Source organism: Bombina bombina, chromosome 7 (assembly GCF_027579735.1).
Source record: "Bombina bombina isolate aBomBom1 chromosome 7, aBomBom1.pri, whole genome shotgun sequence".
NCBI classification, from domain to species: Eukaryota; Metazoa; Chordata; class Amphibia; order Anura; family Bombinatoridae; genus Bombina; species Bombina bombina.
Window position 1 is genome coordinate 548,154,395 of NC_069505.1, and position 19,811 is coordinate 548,174,205.

At 41.9% G+C, this 19,811-nt stretch overlaps 1 protein-coding gene across 1 annotated transcript in view; it reads left to right on the forward strand.

The window, feature by feature from the left end:
• LOC128667001 (zinc finger protein 813) overlaps positions 1 to 19,811 on the forward strand; it is a 78,568-nt gene that overhangs the window by 20,503 nt on the left and 38,254 nt on the right. The window contains exons 4-5 of the mRNA XM_053721855.1: positions 5,331 to 5,472; positions 6,438 to 6,614. Of these exons, the coding sequence (XP_053577830.1) occupies positions 5,331 to 5,472; positions 6,438 to 6,614 (319 nt within the window). The remainder of the gene's footprint in view (positions 1 to 5,330; positions 5,473 to 6,437; positions 6,615 to 19,811) is intronic.

Here is a 19,811-nt window from a genome sequence, read left to right on the forward strand (position 1 = left end):
TCTTTCAAGATGGAGACTATTCGGACTATTCTTCCTCTGATCGAGGAGGGTCAATATATGACTACCGTGGACTTAAAGGATGCGTATCTACACATCCCTATTCACAGAGATCATCATCAATTCCTCAGATTCACCTTTCTGGACAGGCATTACCAGTTTGTGGCCCTTCCCTTCGGGTTGGCCATGGCTCCCAGAATTTTCACAAAGGTGCTAGGGTCCCTTTTTTGCGGTTCTAAGACCGCAGGGTATAGCAGTGGCACCTTATCTAGACGACATCTTAATTCAGGCATCGACTTTCCAGCTAGCCAAGTCTCACACGGACATCGTGTTGGCTTTTCTGAGATCTCACGGGTGGAAGGTGAACATAAAAAAGAGTTTTCTCGTCCCTCTCACAAGAGTTTCCTTCCTAGGGACTCTGATAGATTCGGTAGAAATGAAAATATTTCTGACGGAGGTCAGAAAATCAAAACTTTTAATCACTTGCTGAGCTCTTCATTCCATTCCTCAGCCATCAGTGGCTCAGTGTATGGAGGTAATCGGACTCATGGTAGCGGCAATGGACATAGTTCCTTATGCCCGCCTACACCTCAGACCACTGCAACTATGCATGCTCAAACAGTGGAATGGGGATTATGCAGATTTATCTCATCAACTGCATCTGGACCAAGAGACCAGAGATTCTCTTCTCTGGTGGTTGTCTCAGGACCACCTGTCTCAGGGCATGTGTTTCCGCAGGCCAGAGTGGCTCATAGTAACGACAGATGCCAGCCTGCTAGGCTGGGGTGCAGTCTGGAAATCCCTGAAAGCACAGGGCTTATGGTCTCGGGAGGAAACCCTCCTCCCGATAAACATTCTAGAACTGAGAGCGATATTCAATGCGCTTCAGGCGTGGCCTCAGCTAGCTGCGGCCAAATTCATCAGATTTCAGTCGGACAACATCACGACTGTAGCCTATATCAATAATCAAGGAGGAACACAGAGTTCTCTAGCGATGATGGAGGTAACCAAAATAATCAGATGGGCGGAGGATCACTCTTGCCATCTCTCAGCAATCCATATCCCAGGGGTAGAGAACTGGGAGGCGGGTTTCCTAAGTCGTCAGACTTTTCATCTGGGGGAGTGGGAGCTCCATCCGGAGGTATTTGCCCAGCTGACTCAGCTATGGGGCACACCAGAATTGGATCTGAAACTTCCTTGTTACGGGTCGAGGTCCTGGGATCCCCAGGCGGTACTGATAGATGCTCTAGCAGTGCCCTGGTCCTTCAATCTGGCTTATGTATTTCCACCGTTTCCTCTCCTCCCACGTCTGGTTGCCAGAATCAAGCAGGAGGAGAGAGCTTCAGTGATTCTGATAGCGCCTCCGTGGCCAGCCAGGACTTGGTATGCAGACCTGGTGGACATGTCATCTGTTCCACCGTGGACTCTGCCAATGAGACAGGACCTTCTAATCCAAGGTCCATTCACGCATCCAAATCTAATTTCTCTGCGTCTGACTGCTTGGAGATTGAACGCCTGATTCTATCAAAGCGTGGTTTCTCTGAGTCGGTCATTGATACCCTGATTCCGGCTAGAAAGCCTTTCACCAGGAAAATCTATCATAAGATTTGGCGCAAATATCTTTGTTGGTGTGAATCCAAGGGTTACTCATGGAGTAAGATTAGGATTCCTAGAATTCTGTCCTTTCTCCAAGAAGGATTGGAGAAGGGATTATCAGCTAGTTCCTTAAAAGGACAAATATCTGCTTTGTCTATTCTTTTACACAAACGTCTGGCAGATGTTCCAGACGTTCAAGCGTTTAGACAGGCCTTGGTCAGGATCAAGCCTGTATTTAAACCTGTTGCTCCACCATGGAGCCTAAACTTGGTTCTTAATGTTCTTCAAGGGGTTCCGTTTGAACCTATGCATTCCATAGATATTAAGCTTCTATCTTGGAAAGTTTTTTGTTTTTAGTAGCTATCTCTTCGGCTCAAAGAGTTTCTGAGTTATCTGCTTTACAGTGTGATTCACCTTACCTTGTTTTCCATGCAGATAAGGTGGTCTTGCGTACCAAACCTGGGTTTCTTCCTAAGGTTGTTTCTAATAGGAATATCAATCTGGAGATTGTTGTTCCTTCCCTGTGTCCTAATCCTTCATCAAAGAAGGAACGTCTGTTGCACAATCTTGATGTGGTTCGTGCTTTAAAGTTCTACTTACAAGCAACTAAAGATTTCCGTCAAACATCTTCATTGTTTGTTGTTTATTCTGGTAAAAGGAGAGGTCAAAAGGCTACGGCTACCTCTTTCCTTTTGGCTGAAAAGCATCCTCCGTTTGGCTTATGAGAATGCTGGGCAGCAGCCTCCTGAAAGAATTACTGCTCATTCTACTGGAGCAGTGGCTTCTACATGGGCTTTTAAAAATGAGGCTTCTGTTGAACAGATTTGTATGACGGCGACTTGGTCTTCGCTTCATACTTTTTCCAAATTTTCCAAATTTGATACTTTTGCTTCTTCGGAGGCTATTTTTGGGAGAAAGGTTTTACAAGCAGTGGTGCCTTCCATTTAAGGTACCTGTCTTGTCCCTCCCTTTATCTGTGTCCTAAAGCTTTGGTATTGGTATCCCACAAGTATGGATGAATCCTTGGACTCGATACATCTTACAAGAGAAAACAGAATTTATGCTTACCTGATAAATTTCTTTCTCTTGTGATGTATCAAGTCCACAGCCCGCCCTGTCTGTTTAAGACAGGTAGTATATTTTTAATTAAAAAACTTCAGTCACCACTGCACCCTATAGTTTCTCCTTTTTCTTCCTAGCCTTCGGTCGAAGGACTGGGGGGCCGGAGCTAAGGGAGGAGCTATATAGACAGCTGTGGGTGCTCTCTTTGCCACTTCCTGTAGGGAAGGAGAATATCCCACAAGTATGGATGAATCCGTGGACTCGATACATCACAAGAGAAAGAAATTTATCAGATAAGCATAAATTCTGTTTTTTCCACAAACAAAACAGAAACTTGCTGAAAATAACTGAGTACAGGTAGATACAACATATCACAAAAACCCCCACAAAGATCTACATTGAGTGACCAAGTATTTGTTATAAAGGATTCGCCAATGTACCATTTTGCAAATGCAGGAGCTTTGTTATGAAATCACTGTGTACCTATGTAAGAAGGACTAAAAATATTGTGTATATATTTAAAGTATAATACCCTTGGATATATGGTTTATTTGATTTAAATGAGACTGTAGGTAATATGAGGTAACTGTGGGTTTCTACCAAAACATTATCGCCCATTCAGATATAACGAAAAAATTGTGCACCCATATACTGTATATAAACTCTGCTATCATAACTGATTCATCATATATGACATCTAAATTATTAGAAAATTATATCTTGCTGTTTTCCCCTCAGCAGGGGAAGTTTTAATTTTTTGATATATTAAGATGCCGTTTATATGTTGTAACTTCTGCCATTTCAATATTTAACATTTTTATCATATCAGTCAAATTGCTTTATTTCTACAGTAAAGAAGAACTTGTAAACTATCTAACACATAAAACTGAACCACGTAATGCAATGGATTAGGAGTCTGCTGTCTAAGCAATGTGTGAGACGGCATATGTTGAGAGTTCATCCGGCAGGTATCAACCCCCAATATCTATCTGTCCATAGTGTGGTTAACATTTAGGAGGGCTTCCTGAGAAGGTTTGCCGAGTGGTGTGTCAAACGGATCAGAGGATTAGCTATCACTTTAATTTTTTGTGGGTCCGTATATACTTTGGGCATTGTTATACCGTATAGCTCGGCCGAGCTGTTGGGCTTTACCTTAAGTGTCCCGTGGTTTGTATCTGATGAGGTGCTTCTGTGTAATAGGCTTGTCGGCTTATCATTTGAGTCTATCCAGGGTCTCCTCCAATCCCCTTTAGAAGCTCAATTTGCGCCATGATCTTGTCTGCCTGTTAGAGTTGTCGCTGTGTGTTGTTAGGTACCAGATGCGGTAAAATTTCTTGATAGGGTTTTCCCAAAAAATGTGCTGTGAAGGGGTCGGTTTGTTAGCCAGGTAGTGTAGGTACATTTAGCAGGAATCTCTTAATGCAATGTAATTCCCGGGTCTGGGAATTGGTATTGGCAGATGGTCCGAGAGCATGATGAGTATGGATTTTTGTTACCGTGCTCACCATTGTTCTGTGATCTTACTGCGTGTTGCGGTCCAGGTCTATCTCTGCAGTTGTTTGTGGGGTGATGCTTACGCTCATCTTGTGTATCAACCAGTCGTATGGGGCTTTTTCCATCAATGCATCCATAAGCCTCTCAAGTTTCACATATTGTGTGTTAAGATGGTTGGTTCCATATTCTCTGCGGCAGCCATTTTATATTGAGGTCTTTCTTTTCAGGGGTAGATAGTATGTTGGGTAGTTCCTTGTTGGATGTGAATTGACGACTCTAATTTTTGAGTCTAGGGATGTCGGTACAGAGGCAATGCTTATTCCAATGTAGACAGAAACGAGGGGGGTGATGCTGCCTATATATGAGCCGCCACTCTAGGCCTCTGTCGTCCAATGCCAGGCTCAAACTTTAAAGATACAGTGTAATCTTTCAAAGGTTATAGTTTTGCAAGGTTATATATCCCTGCAAAAAGCAGGTTATGTAATTGCGCTGTGCGATCTCTCCTCTAATCGGCGGATTATAGAGTGCTCAACAGGAGCTCAGGGACAGTGCGACCATACAAGATCGCGGTTCGGACTCGCCTCCCACGTATTTTTTATTTTAAAAAAGCGCACATATATTTTATAATAAAAGATTTATAATCCTACTTGGTATATTCTGTTTCTCCGCCCCCCCATTATTTATTATTTTGGCTGTGCTGTGACATAGACAGCAGTCCCACCCACACTTTTCATAGGCTTCCTAATGACTTTTAAAGGGCTGGACTACAAGAATGTCTTATGACACACACACTGATTGGATGTTTATTGGAATTGTCATAAAAAAAAAAGATTTTATCCCAGTGGGCCGGCATAAGATTGTAATAGAAGCATTACTATAGGCACACATATACTTTTTTAATGGCAAAGATTACATATATTGTATTTGACTAGCTGAAGTTTACCATCACTTTAAGGGGAAACAATTTTACAGTTCACTGTCCGTTTAATTAAATCTTTCCAAAAACACTTAATGAAGTTATGACTTTTTTTTTGATTATGTGGAGAACCTTGCAGCTCACCAATTTTGTAGATGTTTAGGGAGTCTCACCACAAACATTATCTTTGTTTCTGTCTCTAATAGCTAACAATTTGCTTAGAACCGATAGACACAAGGTTTTAATACCTTTCTGTGTATTTTAGGTGCCTATAAAATGTGATGATGTTGCTGTTTATTTCTCGTTGGAGGAGTGGGAGTACATTGAAGGACACAAAGAACTTTATAAGGAAGTGATGAGTCCAAAAGCCCTCAAAAAATTAGCTCTCCAAGTAAAAAGAAGCCCAGGTAAAAATGATTTACGTACTGAATCATAACATGACTTCCACAACAACAGAAGGTCCATGAGATGCCAGTAACACACATGATATAACTCTTGTCTTTTGTAATGATTTTAAAACAGATATAACCAATAGTGATTTTGTAGATGTTAAGCTAATGAACTCTGCTTAAAGGGACACTAAACCCAATTTTTTTCTTTCATGATTCATTAAGATAGAGCATGCAATTTTAAACAACTTTCTAATTTACTCCTATTATCAATTTTTCTTTGTTCTCTTGTTTTCTTTATTTAAAAAAGAAGGCATCTAAGATAAGGAGCCTAACAATTTTTGGTTTAGAACCCTGGACAGCACTTGTTTATTGGTGCTGTCCAATCAGCAAGGACAACCCAAGTTGTGAACCAAAAATGGCCCAGCTTCTAAACTTACATTCTTGCTGTTCAAATAAATATAGCAAGAGAATGAAGAAAAATTGCTAATAGAAGTAAATTAGAAAGTTGCCTAAAATTGCATGATCTATCTGAATCAAGAAAGAAAAAATTTGGGTTCAGTGTCCCTTTAAATTGTTTTAGTTTACTTTACTTTTCTTGGTAAGGAAGGGGCGAGAAGGTGGAAGAGAAAGGGAGGAGGATATAGAGGGAATGAAGGAAAAAGTGAATACAGAGAAAGCAGCTAGAGAGAATGGTAGAGATGAATGAAGGTAGGATAGAAGGAATAAGGGAAGGAAAAAAGAGAGAAGGAATGAAAGATGGAAACACAGAGATGAATGAGGGGAAACAGGACAAAGAGATGGTGGAGTAAAGGAGGGAAGAAACAATAGAAAGGAATGAACAAAGAGAGGAAGGAATGATATAAAAAGGAATAATCGAATGGTGATTGAAGAAGAGAAAATAAAAATTAGATTGATTTGAGAGTATTCTGTCTGGTGTACTAGAGGAGGACCATGGCTTATAAAATCCATTTCTATTACAGAACAACAGGATGAAAAATCAGATTTCAAGTCAATTTACCATCAAAAAGAGCATAACAAAAATGAGAAGAATTATCAAGAAGATGGTGATACAAATGAGCATTGTTGTCAAGAACAGCACGATAGCAATGAACAGGAAATGAAGCAATCGGAAAACTATTCAGACTCCCACAATGCAGGTGAATGATTCTTCCTTATATATATATAACCTTTGTCCCAAGTAACATTGTTATTAGATTTCAAGCAAGTGCATTAGATTTCTAATAAGCTCCCTACTGCCGCTTCCCATTGAAAGTATTGGGTGTGCTATGTAAGTATTAGATGCTTAAAAAATGCTTTAGTTTAGGACCATTCAATGCAGTAGAATTGCATAATTAACAAGAGCATAATAAAAAGACAATGATTTAACACATATTCTGAATTTCAAATGTTTTTTTTCTCCTATTTTCCGGCCCCCTGTATCATGTGACATACATCAGCCAATCACAGACTAGTGTATACCATGTGAGCTTTTGCACATGCTAAGTAGGATCTTGTTCCCCAGAAAGTGTGAATATAAAAGACTGTGCAAAATGTGATAATGGATGTAAATTGGAAAGTGTCTTAAAACTGCATGTTCTTTATGAATCATAAACGGTTATTTTGACTTGAGTGTCCTTTTAACTAACAACTTAATAATACTCAGTGTTATTTATTGTGCAAAGCCGAGAATAACATAAGGCACCTCGCATTAACAATTGCGTGTCACTTGTTATCTAGGTGTGTCAGTTTTACACAATCATACTCATTTAAATTTACATTTAAACAGCTTTAACTTATTCTGGCTACATAATTTAACCCCTTCACCCAAAACAACGTATATATATGTTGTGCGGTACTTCGGCTATGGTATCGCACCATGTATATATACGTGGTCACTTCAGGCATCTCCCGCGGAGCCAGAGCGCTATCGGTGCTCCTCCTCCATATGAGGGCAGATGCCTGATCGTTACAGACGGTGACACTGTCTGTAACGATCTGCTGGAGCCGGCGTTAGGTGTAAGCGGAAGGTGGTCGGCGGCCCGGGGGCCCAGCAGGGGAAGTGGGAGGGGCCCTATGCTGGAGGATTTCTTTTTTTTTAAAGGGACAGGGAGGGATGAGGCAGCTACACTATGGAAAATAAGGTGAGGGGGCCCTAAAATAAAGATTGGGGGAGGGGGACACTCGCTACTGAAAAGTAAAATAAAATTAATAATAAATAAAAATATATAATAGAAAAAAAACAAAAAAATGTTCAGGTTCTGGCAGATAGCTGCCAGTACCTAAGATGGCAACAATAGTTAGGACAGGGGAGCTTTAGAGGTGTGAGGGATAGGGCAATCCTACACTGCAGGAAAAAAAAAATATTTAAAAAAAAAAGCTTTTTTTTTTTTTTTATTGGCAGACTGTCTGCCAGTACTTAAGATGGGGGTGACCAGTGGGGGAGGGAAGAGAGCTGTTTGGGAGGGATCTGGTAGGGATCAGGGGATGGGGAGTGTCAGGTAGGAGGCTAATCTCTACACTAAAGCTAACAATAACCTTTTAAGCTACCTTCTAATTTCCAAAAAGCAATGGCAAAACCATATATGTCTGCTATTTCTGAACAAAGGGGATCTCAGAGAAACTTTTACAAACATTTGTGCCATGATTGCACAAGCAGTATGTAAATATTTTCTGTGAGAAACCCAAAGTTTGTGAAAAAAGTACCAATTTTTTTTATTTTATGGCATTTGGCGGTAAAAAGGTGGCAGGAACAAAATGTACCTAGATCAACACCTTGGGTTGTCTACTTAAATATATATTATAAGTTTGATAGGTAAATAAAAAAAACAAGGCTCTATTTCTGTATAAATGGAGTGATAGCAAAAATGCAAAAAATTTTTTGGTATTTTGGGCAAGTTTTTGTCTGGAAGTCCCGGTAGTGATAGGGTTAAAGGGACAGTAAAGTCAAAATTAAACGTTAATAGACTGGATAGACCATGAAATGTTAAACAACTTTCCAGTTTATTTCTATAATCAATTTTGGTTAGTTCTCTTGGCATCCTTTGTTAACGAATAATCCTTGGTTAGCAGAGGAGCATACACGTGTCTTGAACCCAAAGTATTGATCTAGGCTCATTTTGGTATATTTCATGCTACCATTTCACCACCAAATGTGATAAAATAAAAAAAATCGTATTTTTTTTCACAAACTTTGGGTTTCTCACTGAAATTATTTACATACCGTTTTTTCAATCATGGCCCAAATGATTGTAAAAACTTCTCTGGGATCCCCTTTGTTCAGAAATTGCAGACATATATGGCTTTGCCATTGGTTTTTGGTAATTAGAAGGCCACTTATTGCAGCTGCGCACCCCACTGCTATTATTCTCGACAGTGAAGAGGTTAATAATTTTGCTTGTAAGGTTAATTTTAGCTTTCGTGTAGAGATTACCCTCCCTCCTGACACTTCCCACCCCCTGATCCCTCCCAAATAGCTCTATTCCCTCGCTCACGCATAACTGGTCACCCCCATGTTAGGTAGTGGCAGACAGTCTGCCAATCAGGAATTATTTTAATTTTTTTTTTTAATACATTTTTTTATTTTTTTGTTTTCTGCAGTGTAGAATCCCCCCTTACCTTCCAACCTCCCTGATCCCTCCGAAACAGCTCTCTAACCCTCCCCTCCACTAACTATTCTTAGGTACTAGTTGCTGTCTGCCAGTGCCTTTAAAACCCTTTTATATATTCTTTTTTTTTTTTTTTTTTATGTTGATTATTGTTTTTATTTTCTGTGGTGTAGTGGTCTCCCCACCTCCCGTGATCCTCAGTTAGGGATTCCCCAACCCACTTTTTCTGTAGTGTAGCTGCCCCATCCCTTCCGCTCCTTTTTTTAAAATTTTGCTGTAGCGTAGGACACAACCTCCCTCTCCCTCTCTCCCCCCCCTTCCACTGCTGGACCGTCCACCCAACTCCCGGATTCCCTCCCCCACTTCCTGCCGGTGTTTTGGTAAGAGGGCGAACTTTGGAAAAGAGCGAACCATGTCACTTCCTGTGATGTTACATCAGCTGTTATACAAATATTGGACCTAATGCGCATGAGTGCCAGCATCATCACTGTTACAGAAGCATTAGTTATTTTGTTGTGAAGAGCTTATTTCCCAGCAGCAATGCCTGAACCAGCAAGCCAGCGCCTAAGAAGGGCTCCAAGAAAACCGTAACAAGTATCATTTCATAAAGAGTTAACTCTTTTTTTTCAGCTTTTAGAAACTATTGTCTAATCACCTCTGGAGCCAGACTGCTAATTGATAAGATGAACTTGTAAACTTGTTATCTTAAGTACTGTAATCCTATTGTGGCCTGTCAAAGGACAGTGCTCTCTATCTAAATGTGTGATGGGGGATTTTGTGCTTCCCCCCCTCTCCCCCTGGGAGTGCCCTGTGTGCATGTAACCTTAATAAAAAGCAGGCTGAGCATCCCAGTCCTGAGTTCTTGTTTGACCCTCAATCGCAGCGTTGACTCGTTTTTGTGGGCAGAAGGGTATCCTAGCTGTACTGCAGCTAAGGGAGATTATTCTATATTTGCGAGACTCATATAGAATACTATGGAAAGCAGCTTCTCCCCTCTTTAGCAATAGGGATCCAGGCTACTAAGCGGTCCATCTCTCAGCGAGACTAAGGGTAACCGTAACAATCACATACCTGGCCGCATGCGTCACTGGTAAAATATTTAGAACTGTGAAATTCAATAACCTTTTTTAGAGCGCTTTAATGGGATTTTGTATCACAAATGGTGCGCTCATGGAAAGCTGTTTATTCGGCTCCTCAGCAGTATTCGGAACTCCGTCCCCCACTGCAACTACTCGCATTACTAATACTACTGTAAAGCTGAGTCTCCGTGCTCGTGCATGAGAAACAGCTGTTCTCTTTGTTAATCAACCAATAGATTTACTGCTGTAACAAATGTTTTCTCTCTTCAATGTCATTGTGTTTCATGCAAGAGCACGGAGACTCGGCTTTAGAGTAGTATTAGTAATGGGAGTAGTTGCAGTGGGGGGCGGAGTTCCGAATATTGGAGAGGAGCCGAATAAACAGCTTTTAATGAGCGCACCATTTGTGATACAAAATCCCTCGCATGCGCTCTAGAAAGGGTTCTGGAATTTCACAGCTCTAAATATTTTACCAGTGACGTATGCGGCCAGGTATGTGATGACGCTGGCACGCATACGCATTAGGTCCAAAATTTGTATAACAGCTGATGTAACGTCAAAAGAAGTGACATGGTTCGCTCTTTTCCAAAGTACGCCCTCTTACCAGAACACCGGCACTAGCAGATGAGAGTTACAGACGGTGACACACACAGTGTCACCGTCTGTAACGATCTGGCATCTGCCCTCATTTGGAACCGGAGCACGGATCACTCTCCGGTTCCATATGCAGGCAGATACCTAGTGGTTCATTCTTACAATTTCAAAGCAGTCTAGGTTGGCTCAAATAAATATTTTATTTGACTTTATACTTTACTGTCCAGTGTTCTCCTCAGAAAATGTTGCCAGCCGGGTGGCATTTTGAAGTAGCCAGATGGGGGCAGTGTAATATTTTCTAATATAATAAAGTTTTCTGCTATCCAAAGCACAAATTAATTGCAAAATTTAACATTAATTTATTTAATGATAATTTGTGCATTAAAAATTGAACATTTTTAATATAAGCTAATTTTAGCTTAATAGTTGCTAAAATTTTAGCCAGGTATTTAGTAAAATCAGCCGGGTGGTGCGCCCACTAAAAAGCTTCTGGGGGTAACACTGACTGCTCTTTTAACAATATTTTTTTTTTTTCTCAAAATAATGCTTTATTGGTAAAAGATTTGACAATGTACACATGCGTATGAAACCATCACGACATAGAATCATTAACAGTGTTACACATTAGTTTTAGCTTATCTTCTCTTTTACATCATATCTTTGAAAACATACAATCAGGTGATTAAGAGTGAATCTTTTACTATACTTATAAACATTTTCTAAGATCAATAGTATATACTTTGAAATAACCATATTTTATCAGGCATTATAGGAAAGGAAGTGTTTATCAAAGTCTCGGTTTTATTTATTACACTGCCGAGAGTATCTGGAAACCTGATATTAGCTCTTCTGCCAATGCAGAAGGAAAAAGTCAACCAGACTGGAAAATTAGCTAGAGAATAGAATAGAGGGGGAGTAAGAAGTGTCGAGTGACTACGGAAGAGGGAGGAGGGGGAAGGCAATAAAAAAATAAAATAAAAATAAGGGGCGGGGGGGGGGGGGGGGAAATATATACTATATACAGCCATTGCCCACTGGGTTAAAGTCCTCGGCCCTCCCAAGTTAATAACATCATTTCGTGAGTGCAGAGCTTTCCAATTCTTAAATAATGATATCTCTCCAACCTCAAAAGCTCTCCCACCTTAGCCTTCCATTCCAACATATTTGGAGTGTTTTGTTTTTTCCAATATAAGGGGATGAGACCCTTTGCAGCATTCAGCATTAACAGGAGGAGCAAGTACTTGTCCTTCCCTATAATCTTGGGCAGGTGGTGATAGATTAGATAGTTAGGATTTGGGGGGATAATAACCCCAAGTATTCCGCTCATTTCCCCCAGTGTCGTGTCCCAGTAGGTTTTTATGTATGGGCACGACCACCAGATATGAATGAGGGTACCCTCCTCTCCACATCCTCTCCAGCATCCCCCACTAGTCTGTGGATATATTTTTTTGAGTCTCTGGGGGGTCAGGTACCACCTGCTTAGTAACTTAAAATGTGATTCCTGTATTTTAGCTGAGACAGATGCCCTCCTTGCCCTCTCGAATATCTTTAACCACTCCTTATCAGTAATGTTTAGTCCCAGGTCTTCCTGCCAGGCCTGTGTGTAAGATGGGAGAGGAATCTTGCTACCTATGACCAAGAGTTTATAAATTTGTGAGATCAGGTGTGATGGGGTGTGTGACATAGTACAGAGCATCTCAAAAGGTGTCCTACCTCTGGTTAGGGCGGTCCTGTTCTTATGTGTATTAAAGTAGTGTCTGACTTGCGCCTCTCTAAACCACGATGAGAATAGATCACCATCCCATTCAATCAGTTCTGGCCTAGCTTTCATCTTATCCTGGTGAAGGATATTGAGCATTGCTGCGTCCATTAGGTTGTATAACTTTTCTGGGAAATATGGCCCTGTTTCTACACCCACATCAGGGTTTTCTCTTAACGGCGTGACGGGGGAGTCAAAGGTGGACAATCCGAGGTCTTTATTAATTAATCTATCCCACCCATTGAACGCATCGTCCAGTAGTGGGTATTTTTTGATTATGATTGGTCTGTTATTAGGGGATATCCACGCCAGTGTCCCCATATTACCCCTCCTTAAAATAGAATTATCTAAGTGGATCCATGCCTTTTGCTGCGAGTTTTGGCACCACTCCACTATTCTTTGGAGAGATATAGCCTTTTGGTAGATCCGCAAATCAGGGACGCCTATGCCCCCCCCTATCTCTGGGCATATAGATAGTTTTTTTTTTTCTAGGCCTGCAGCCATTCCATATGTATGACTCCACGGCTGATTGCACTTGGTGTAGATAGTGTGAGGCTGATGCCAAAGGGATAGTCTGAAGGATGTAGAGAACCCTGGGCAGGACGTTCATTTTAACCACACCCACTCGACCCAACCATGAGATGGTTTTATTCTTCCAATTTGCCAGATCCCGCAGGATCTCATCCCTGATACGCTTATAATTGATCTCTGTTATGTCTTTTATATTCGATGTAATTGAGATACCTAGGTATTTTAAGGTATGGTTAGCTATTTTTATTGGACAATCCCGACTAAGGGCCTCAAACTCCCCATGGGGGGCAGAGATGTTCAAGATTTCAGATTTGGAGGGGTTAAGTACAAAATTCGACACACTACCGAACCTTGTGAATTCATCCAGGGCGACCTGCAGAGACTGGCCAGGATCAGTGATCGTCAAGAGTATGTCATCCGCATACATAGCTAGTTTGTATTCAGAGCCTCCGACAGACACTCCTTTGACTTGCGGATGTGTCCTGATTTTACTGGCCAGTATTTCTATCGTAAGGGCAAATCGGAGGGGGGAAAGGGGGCAGCCTTGTCGCGTCCCATTTTTAATCGGGAAGGTGCTAGACAGGGTTCCATTCACCCTAACTTTCGCGTTCGGAGCGGAGTACAGTGACATGGTTCTATTGATAAATTTGGGCCCGAAACCGAACCTATCCAATGTTTGTCGCATAAATTACGCTTTTTCAGCGTCGGTTGATACAACCGCCATTGGGTTCTTATTATTATGGGCATACGAGATTAACTGTATAACTCTTAGGGTATTGTCCCTAGCCTCACGCCCAGGAACAAATCCCACCTGGTCTGTAGAAATTAGCTGTGGGAGGAATTTGTTGAGACGATTGGCGATGACTCTGGCCAAGATCTTAACGTCCGAATTTAGGAGGGATATAGGACGGTAATTTCCCGGTCTGTCCTCTGCTTTCCCCGGCTTAGGGATCACAACTATGTGCGCCTCTAACATGGTGTGGGGCAAGTGGGGGGTCTCCGTCAAGGTATTAAACAGTTTCTGCATCTCTGGCGCCAGGATATCAGCAAAGAGCTTATAGTATTTAGCTCCATAACCGTCCGGCCCCGAGCTCTTACCTGCAGTAAGGTCCTTTATGGCTTGTTTGATTTCTACTAAAGTGATTGGAGACTCAAGGGCCTCAGAGTCCTGCTCGGTTAATTTGGGCAGGTTTGCGTCCATCAGATATTGTCTTATCCTCTGCGCCCTTTCGGATGAGGGGAGGATCATTTCACCTTCCTCCGCCCATGGTTGAATATTATTGAGGGACTTATAGTATTCACCAAAAGTTTCTGCTATTGATTTCCCATCCTCCCTGGGAACCCCCTCCCCATTCACCATTCGGTGAGCGTAATGTTTTGTTCGTTTGAGTGAGATAGCCCTGGCGAGCATCCTCCCCGTCTTGTCTCCTTGTTCAAAGTAACGCTGTTTTAAAAACAGCGCCTTTTTTTGATAGTCTTCCTGGAGGAACTCCAGTAAGGCTGACCTAGCACCAGCCAAATCTCCCCTAAGTCTCTCATCTGTGGGGTGTGATTTGTGCTCCCGCTCACTGATTTCAACCCTGGACAACAGTGCTTGGTACTGGTTTTTCCTTTGCTTCGTTAGCTTAGCCTTTTGCTTAATCAAGAGACCTCTAATGGTACATTTGTGGGCTTCCCAGATAGCTGTATCTTGAGATTCAGTATCTGCATGTATACGGAAGTATTCTGCCAGAGCCCTTTCGACCTCCAACCTAAAGACCTTATCTTCAAACAATGTGTCATCCAACCTCCAAATGTATGGAGTGACCTGCACATCAGGCCACAGGATGGTGCAACTGATTGGCGCATGATCTGACCATGTGATGTTATGTATATTACTACTTGTTGTTATGGTAAGGCCTGCTGAATCTGTGAGTAGGTAGTCTATTCTAGAATACTTTCTGTGTGGATGGGAGTAGAATGTAAATTTTTTTGTGGTAGGGTGGTGTACACGTCAAATATCATGTAATGCTAATTCTCTCAATGAGGAGTTCATTCGTTTAAGGTTCCTATGGGGGACACTGGAGAGTCCGTTCGAGGTATCTAATGCTGGGTTTAATGATGCGTTTAGGTCGCCTCCCATAAACAAAATGCCACACTGCATTTCCAGTACTTTATGTGTTATTTTCTGAAGAAAAAGGTGTTGGGCTTGATTGGGGCAATATATATTAACAAGTGTGACAAGTGTGCCACATAGTGACCCCGTAAGGATAATGTACCTACCCTCAGGGTCACGATAGACCTGATAGAGCTGGAAAGGGGTTTTTGAATTGATTAGGATGACCACCCCGTTTTGCTTCTTAGGACCTGACGCAAAGTAAGCTACGGGATAATGATGGCTAAACCATTTAGGCTCATGTGCAGCAGAAAAGTGAGTCTCCTGTAAAAAGATGACATCCCCCCCCTTTCCTATGTATGTCCCTTAACACTATTGAACGCTTACCTGGGCTATTGATACCTTTCACGTTGACAGAAATCAACTCAGTAGGCTGGTGCCCAGCCGCAGGCCGTATGTGTGCCATGTTACCTGGGAAAAAAAAAAAAAAAAAGGAGGGGGGGGGGAGAAAAGGGGAGAGGTGGGAAAAGACGAATGAGGGATAGGAGAAGGGTGAAAAGGAAGAATAGAGGGAAGAGAGTAGAGAGAAGCTAGGAGGGCAGGAGAAAGAAAGAAAGGGGGGTGAAAAAGAGTCAAAGAGAGGAATTGCCTGAAAATGCAAAATAATATAGCTAAGTAGTGCCAAACTATTGCAACTATACAAACAGCAATATACAATCTTTGAGCATATAAAGCACAATTCAGACTCGATCTAAGATTTGAGTGCAATCCAAGTAATTAAACTTACCAATTAGGGAAAGTGTTCCCTGTGTTCTTACAAGACCTATGGACTTTTAAACATTAAACAGTAAACAAATACATTCTTCAGGTTAAACCTTATTCAGTTCTTCTATACCCTTTTTTTTCTGAACTAAGCTATAATAACATTAATAAACTAGCACAAAATAAAATACAGAGAGGATCCCTGAACTCTAATGGGATGTTACTTCTGCACACTGCTGTGACCAATTCATAAAATCTAATGTTTCTATATGTCTATGTTTGGGGGGGGGGGGGGGTAGGGGTCTATGGTTGTGCCTAGGCTTGGGTACCCTGCTAAAACCCCTAATGAATCAGACAATATACTATTATCGTGTAGCAGCATAGTGTATCCTGATCTGTAGTATATCTATGACATCCCCCCACCTAACTTTTCGATGATTCCTCATTGGTGACCTGTGCTACATTCCTAATAAAATTAAACTTTAACTATATGATAACTTGTAGCTTAAATATGTGAAACAAAACTGTTTAGGCAAAACAATTGTCCAAACCTGAAAGGAACAGACTTCTGTCAATGTCCAGATATGTCCCTGGTGGGACACAACAGTGGAAACATAAGATCAAACCTGGTTCCGAGTCCAGAGAGGGTTCTTCATACTAAAAGACCCTGAATCAGCCAAGAAGTTGCTGAATCTCTTCATGCGCCTCATCAGCTTGATCTACTGGGGCCCCCGGCCTCCTCTGTGGTGGTCGTATGTGGAGACCTAGAGCTTGATTAAAGGAAGGCAGGTCCTCTATATTTCTGAACACATGTGTTGTGTTGTTCCTTGATACGATGAGACAGGTAGGGAAGCCCTATCTATAGGGGATATTTTTGTCCTTCAGCGTGGAAGTAATAAACCGGAGGTCCCGTCTTTTCTGTAGGGTGGCTGGACACAGATCGGAATAAACCTGTATTTCAGATCCCCTAAATTCTATTAGCTGTTTTGCTCTGGCCATCCGTAGAATGTCCTCTTTATCTTTAAAGGATAGCAATTTTAATATTATGTCTCTGGGAGGGGCCCTGTTTGGCGGTTTAGGGCGCAAGGCCCTATGTGCCCTCTCTATAGGGATCTCGGGGCCTGCTTCTGTATTCTTAAGGTGTTGGACAAAGTCTTGTATGTAGGCCTGGATAGCTGGGGTTTCTACCGTTTCCGGGACTCCCCTCAGTCTCAAGTTGTTTCTGCGGCTTCTATTTTCTAAGTCCTCTATACGGTCCATTGACGTGTGTACTGTGCTTTCCTGGGCCTGTATAAAGCTGGCCTGGAGTTGGAGGTCTGAGTTAAGCGCTTCATGTTTCTCTTCAATTTGAATGACTCTGTGGTCAACGGCAGCTATTTCTTTCTTCAGCTCACCAAACATGGACTTAAAGTCTTTCATGGCCTCCTTTATATCATCTTTAGAGGAGAGGTGTCTAATATCCTCTTTAGTCACAAAATTTTGCTGTCCATTAGTAGGCTCAGAGCTATGGACTTGTGCTGTGGCCGCTATAATATGTGGGTCGGGCCTGGCGGCTGGGGTGGCTGGGTCTGCAGCTATCAAATAGTTCTCCATCATAGAGGACTGGGTACTTTTAGCAGGTTTAGAGTTTCTTTTACTGGTTATCTCTGCAGCCCACTGGCAGCTCCTGTAACTGTTATCAATTTATAGATCCTGTATACTGTGTCAGAGGCTGCAAAATGCCTAATCAGGTTATATATTTCTTATGTCAAGGGCAGAAAAAGGTCCAGCCACTATCCTTGAAATTATTTTTGAGGGCTTCACTTGTGACAAAAAGTATGTGGATGAAGTAGTGCTGTTTCAATTAAAGGTCCCCCCAAGATCACTAGGCCACTCTCAAAGATAAAGCTTACGACTTCTGTCTGCCACCCACTGGTACTTAGATCCGTTCTGGCGTAGTGAGCATCAGGAAGTCTCTGCTACATTAAAATCAGGCACCAGGCTCAGTGCGGCCTAACTCAGGGGAAACTGCGTGAACTTCTAGCAGGGACTTCAACTTCTGTTATACTCAGGAGGTTATTTCCTCAATCTGTCAACCCGGTAATCTGAAAGGAACAATGTAGTGGGCCCCAACAATCCGTCTGTGTCACCAAGGGCCCTAGCCTTATGTGAGGGTAAGTTCTTAGGGAGTAAGTTCTTAGAGAGTCCCCCTGCGGTTGGGGCAAGGATCGGTTGCACCGGCCAGCGCTAGGAGGCTATTCCCCTCGGCCCCTCCCGCCGCTAGTACTCACGGAGTCTGGAGCTATCCGGTAGTCATGAACCCTGGAAGGCCTCTTCAATGCTCCACCGCTCTCTCCTCTGATTGTGTCTCCGTCGCGGCTAACGCTGCGTCCCCTCCAACCGCGAGACTTCAGCCTAGTTTGTGATCAGTCTAAGCGGTTTTGCTCAGGTCGGTGGCAGCAGCAGAGTGGCAATGGAGAGTGACAGATCGCCAGTATCTGAGCCTCCCAGTGCTGTTCCCTCAATCCTCTGGGTAAGATCCTTAGGCCTCGATCAGGCGCATGGCCTCCCGAACACCAGTTCTCCCGGTCTGCTGCCAAAAAAATTAGTTTCTCTGTCAGGGGGATCCGTTGGATGTTTCAGTCAGTGCCAGTTTTAGGGTGATAAGTGCTTGTTAATGCATTTGTTTTATGGTAAGAACAACAGGGACAACAGAGCTTTTTCAGCAAGCAGCCATCTCCATTCGTGGATTGGCTCCGCCCCCCTTTAACAATATTTTTATTGCTGCTTTTTCAAATATATGGGAGTAATGTTTGCATACAATTTCCCTTTACTTTTTTATTATTTGTATATGCATATGAATTAAAGAGACATAGAAGTCCATAAGAGCATACTGAGGTATGCTCAGGAGAGCACAGTTGTCTTGAGCATTGTATAACAGCAGTGTTCTAAAACAAGGTTATACTGCTCAAGACACGTGCGCAGTCCTCAAACTACCTTGAAAGACGATAAGTGTCAGCTAAAGGTTTCCAAGAGAGAGAGCTACATACATATAATAAATTTAAATTGAAACTTTTTTAAAATTTGATATAATATTTCTGAATCATTTCATTTAACTTTCATTTAAAGGGACATAATACTCATATGCTAAATTACTTGAAAGTGATGCAGCATAACTCTAAAAAGCTGACAAGAAAATATCACCTGAGCATCTTCATATTTTACCTCAAAATGTATTCAGCTCACCAGAGTAAGTGCTGTGTAAACAGTTATACTTCATCTGCTGTCCAGCTGCAAACTGGAAAAAAAATAGCCAATCAGCATCAGCAGTGCTGAGGTAATGCTTTGCCTTTGCTGTGATCTCATGAGATTTCATAGAACTTATTTAAACTGAATAGGAAAATAATATGACTGAGCTGCACATGACAGATGCACGCTCTCATGCAAGTCCTGGGACAAGCATCCTGAGTGGCTGCTTAAAGGCTCATTACAGTGGGGTGTGAATTCTTAGGACATTTGAGGTCAAATATCTTCCTTTTTAATAGAGATGCTCATGTGATATTTTCTAGTCAGCTTTTTACAGCTATGCTCACTTTCATGTGCTACAACATTTGGGTATCATGGCCCTTTCATTTCTTTTGTGTACAATTAAGATTAATTAAAGGGACACTCAATCAAAATGAAACTTTCATTATTCAGATAGTGCATGCCATTTTAAACAACTTTCCAGTTTATTTCCATTAACAAAATGTGCACAGTCTTTTTGAGTCACCAGCTCCTACTGAGCCTGTGCAAGAATAAGTGTGTATGCATTTGTGAATGGCTGATGGCTGTCACATGGTACGTGTATGCATTTGTGATTGGCTGATGGCTGTCACATGGTACGTGTATAAATTTGTGATTGACTGATGGCTGTCACATGATACAGGAGGAGTGGAAATAGACATAAC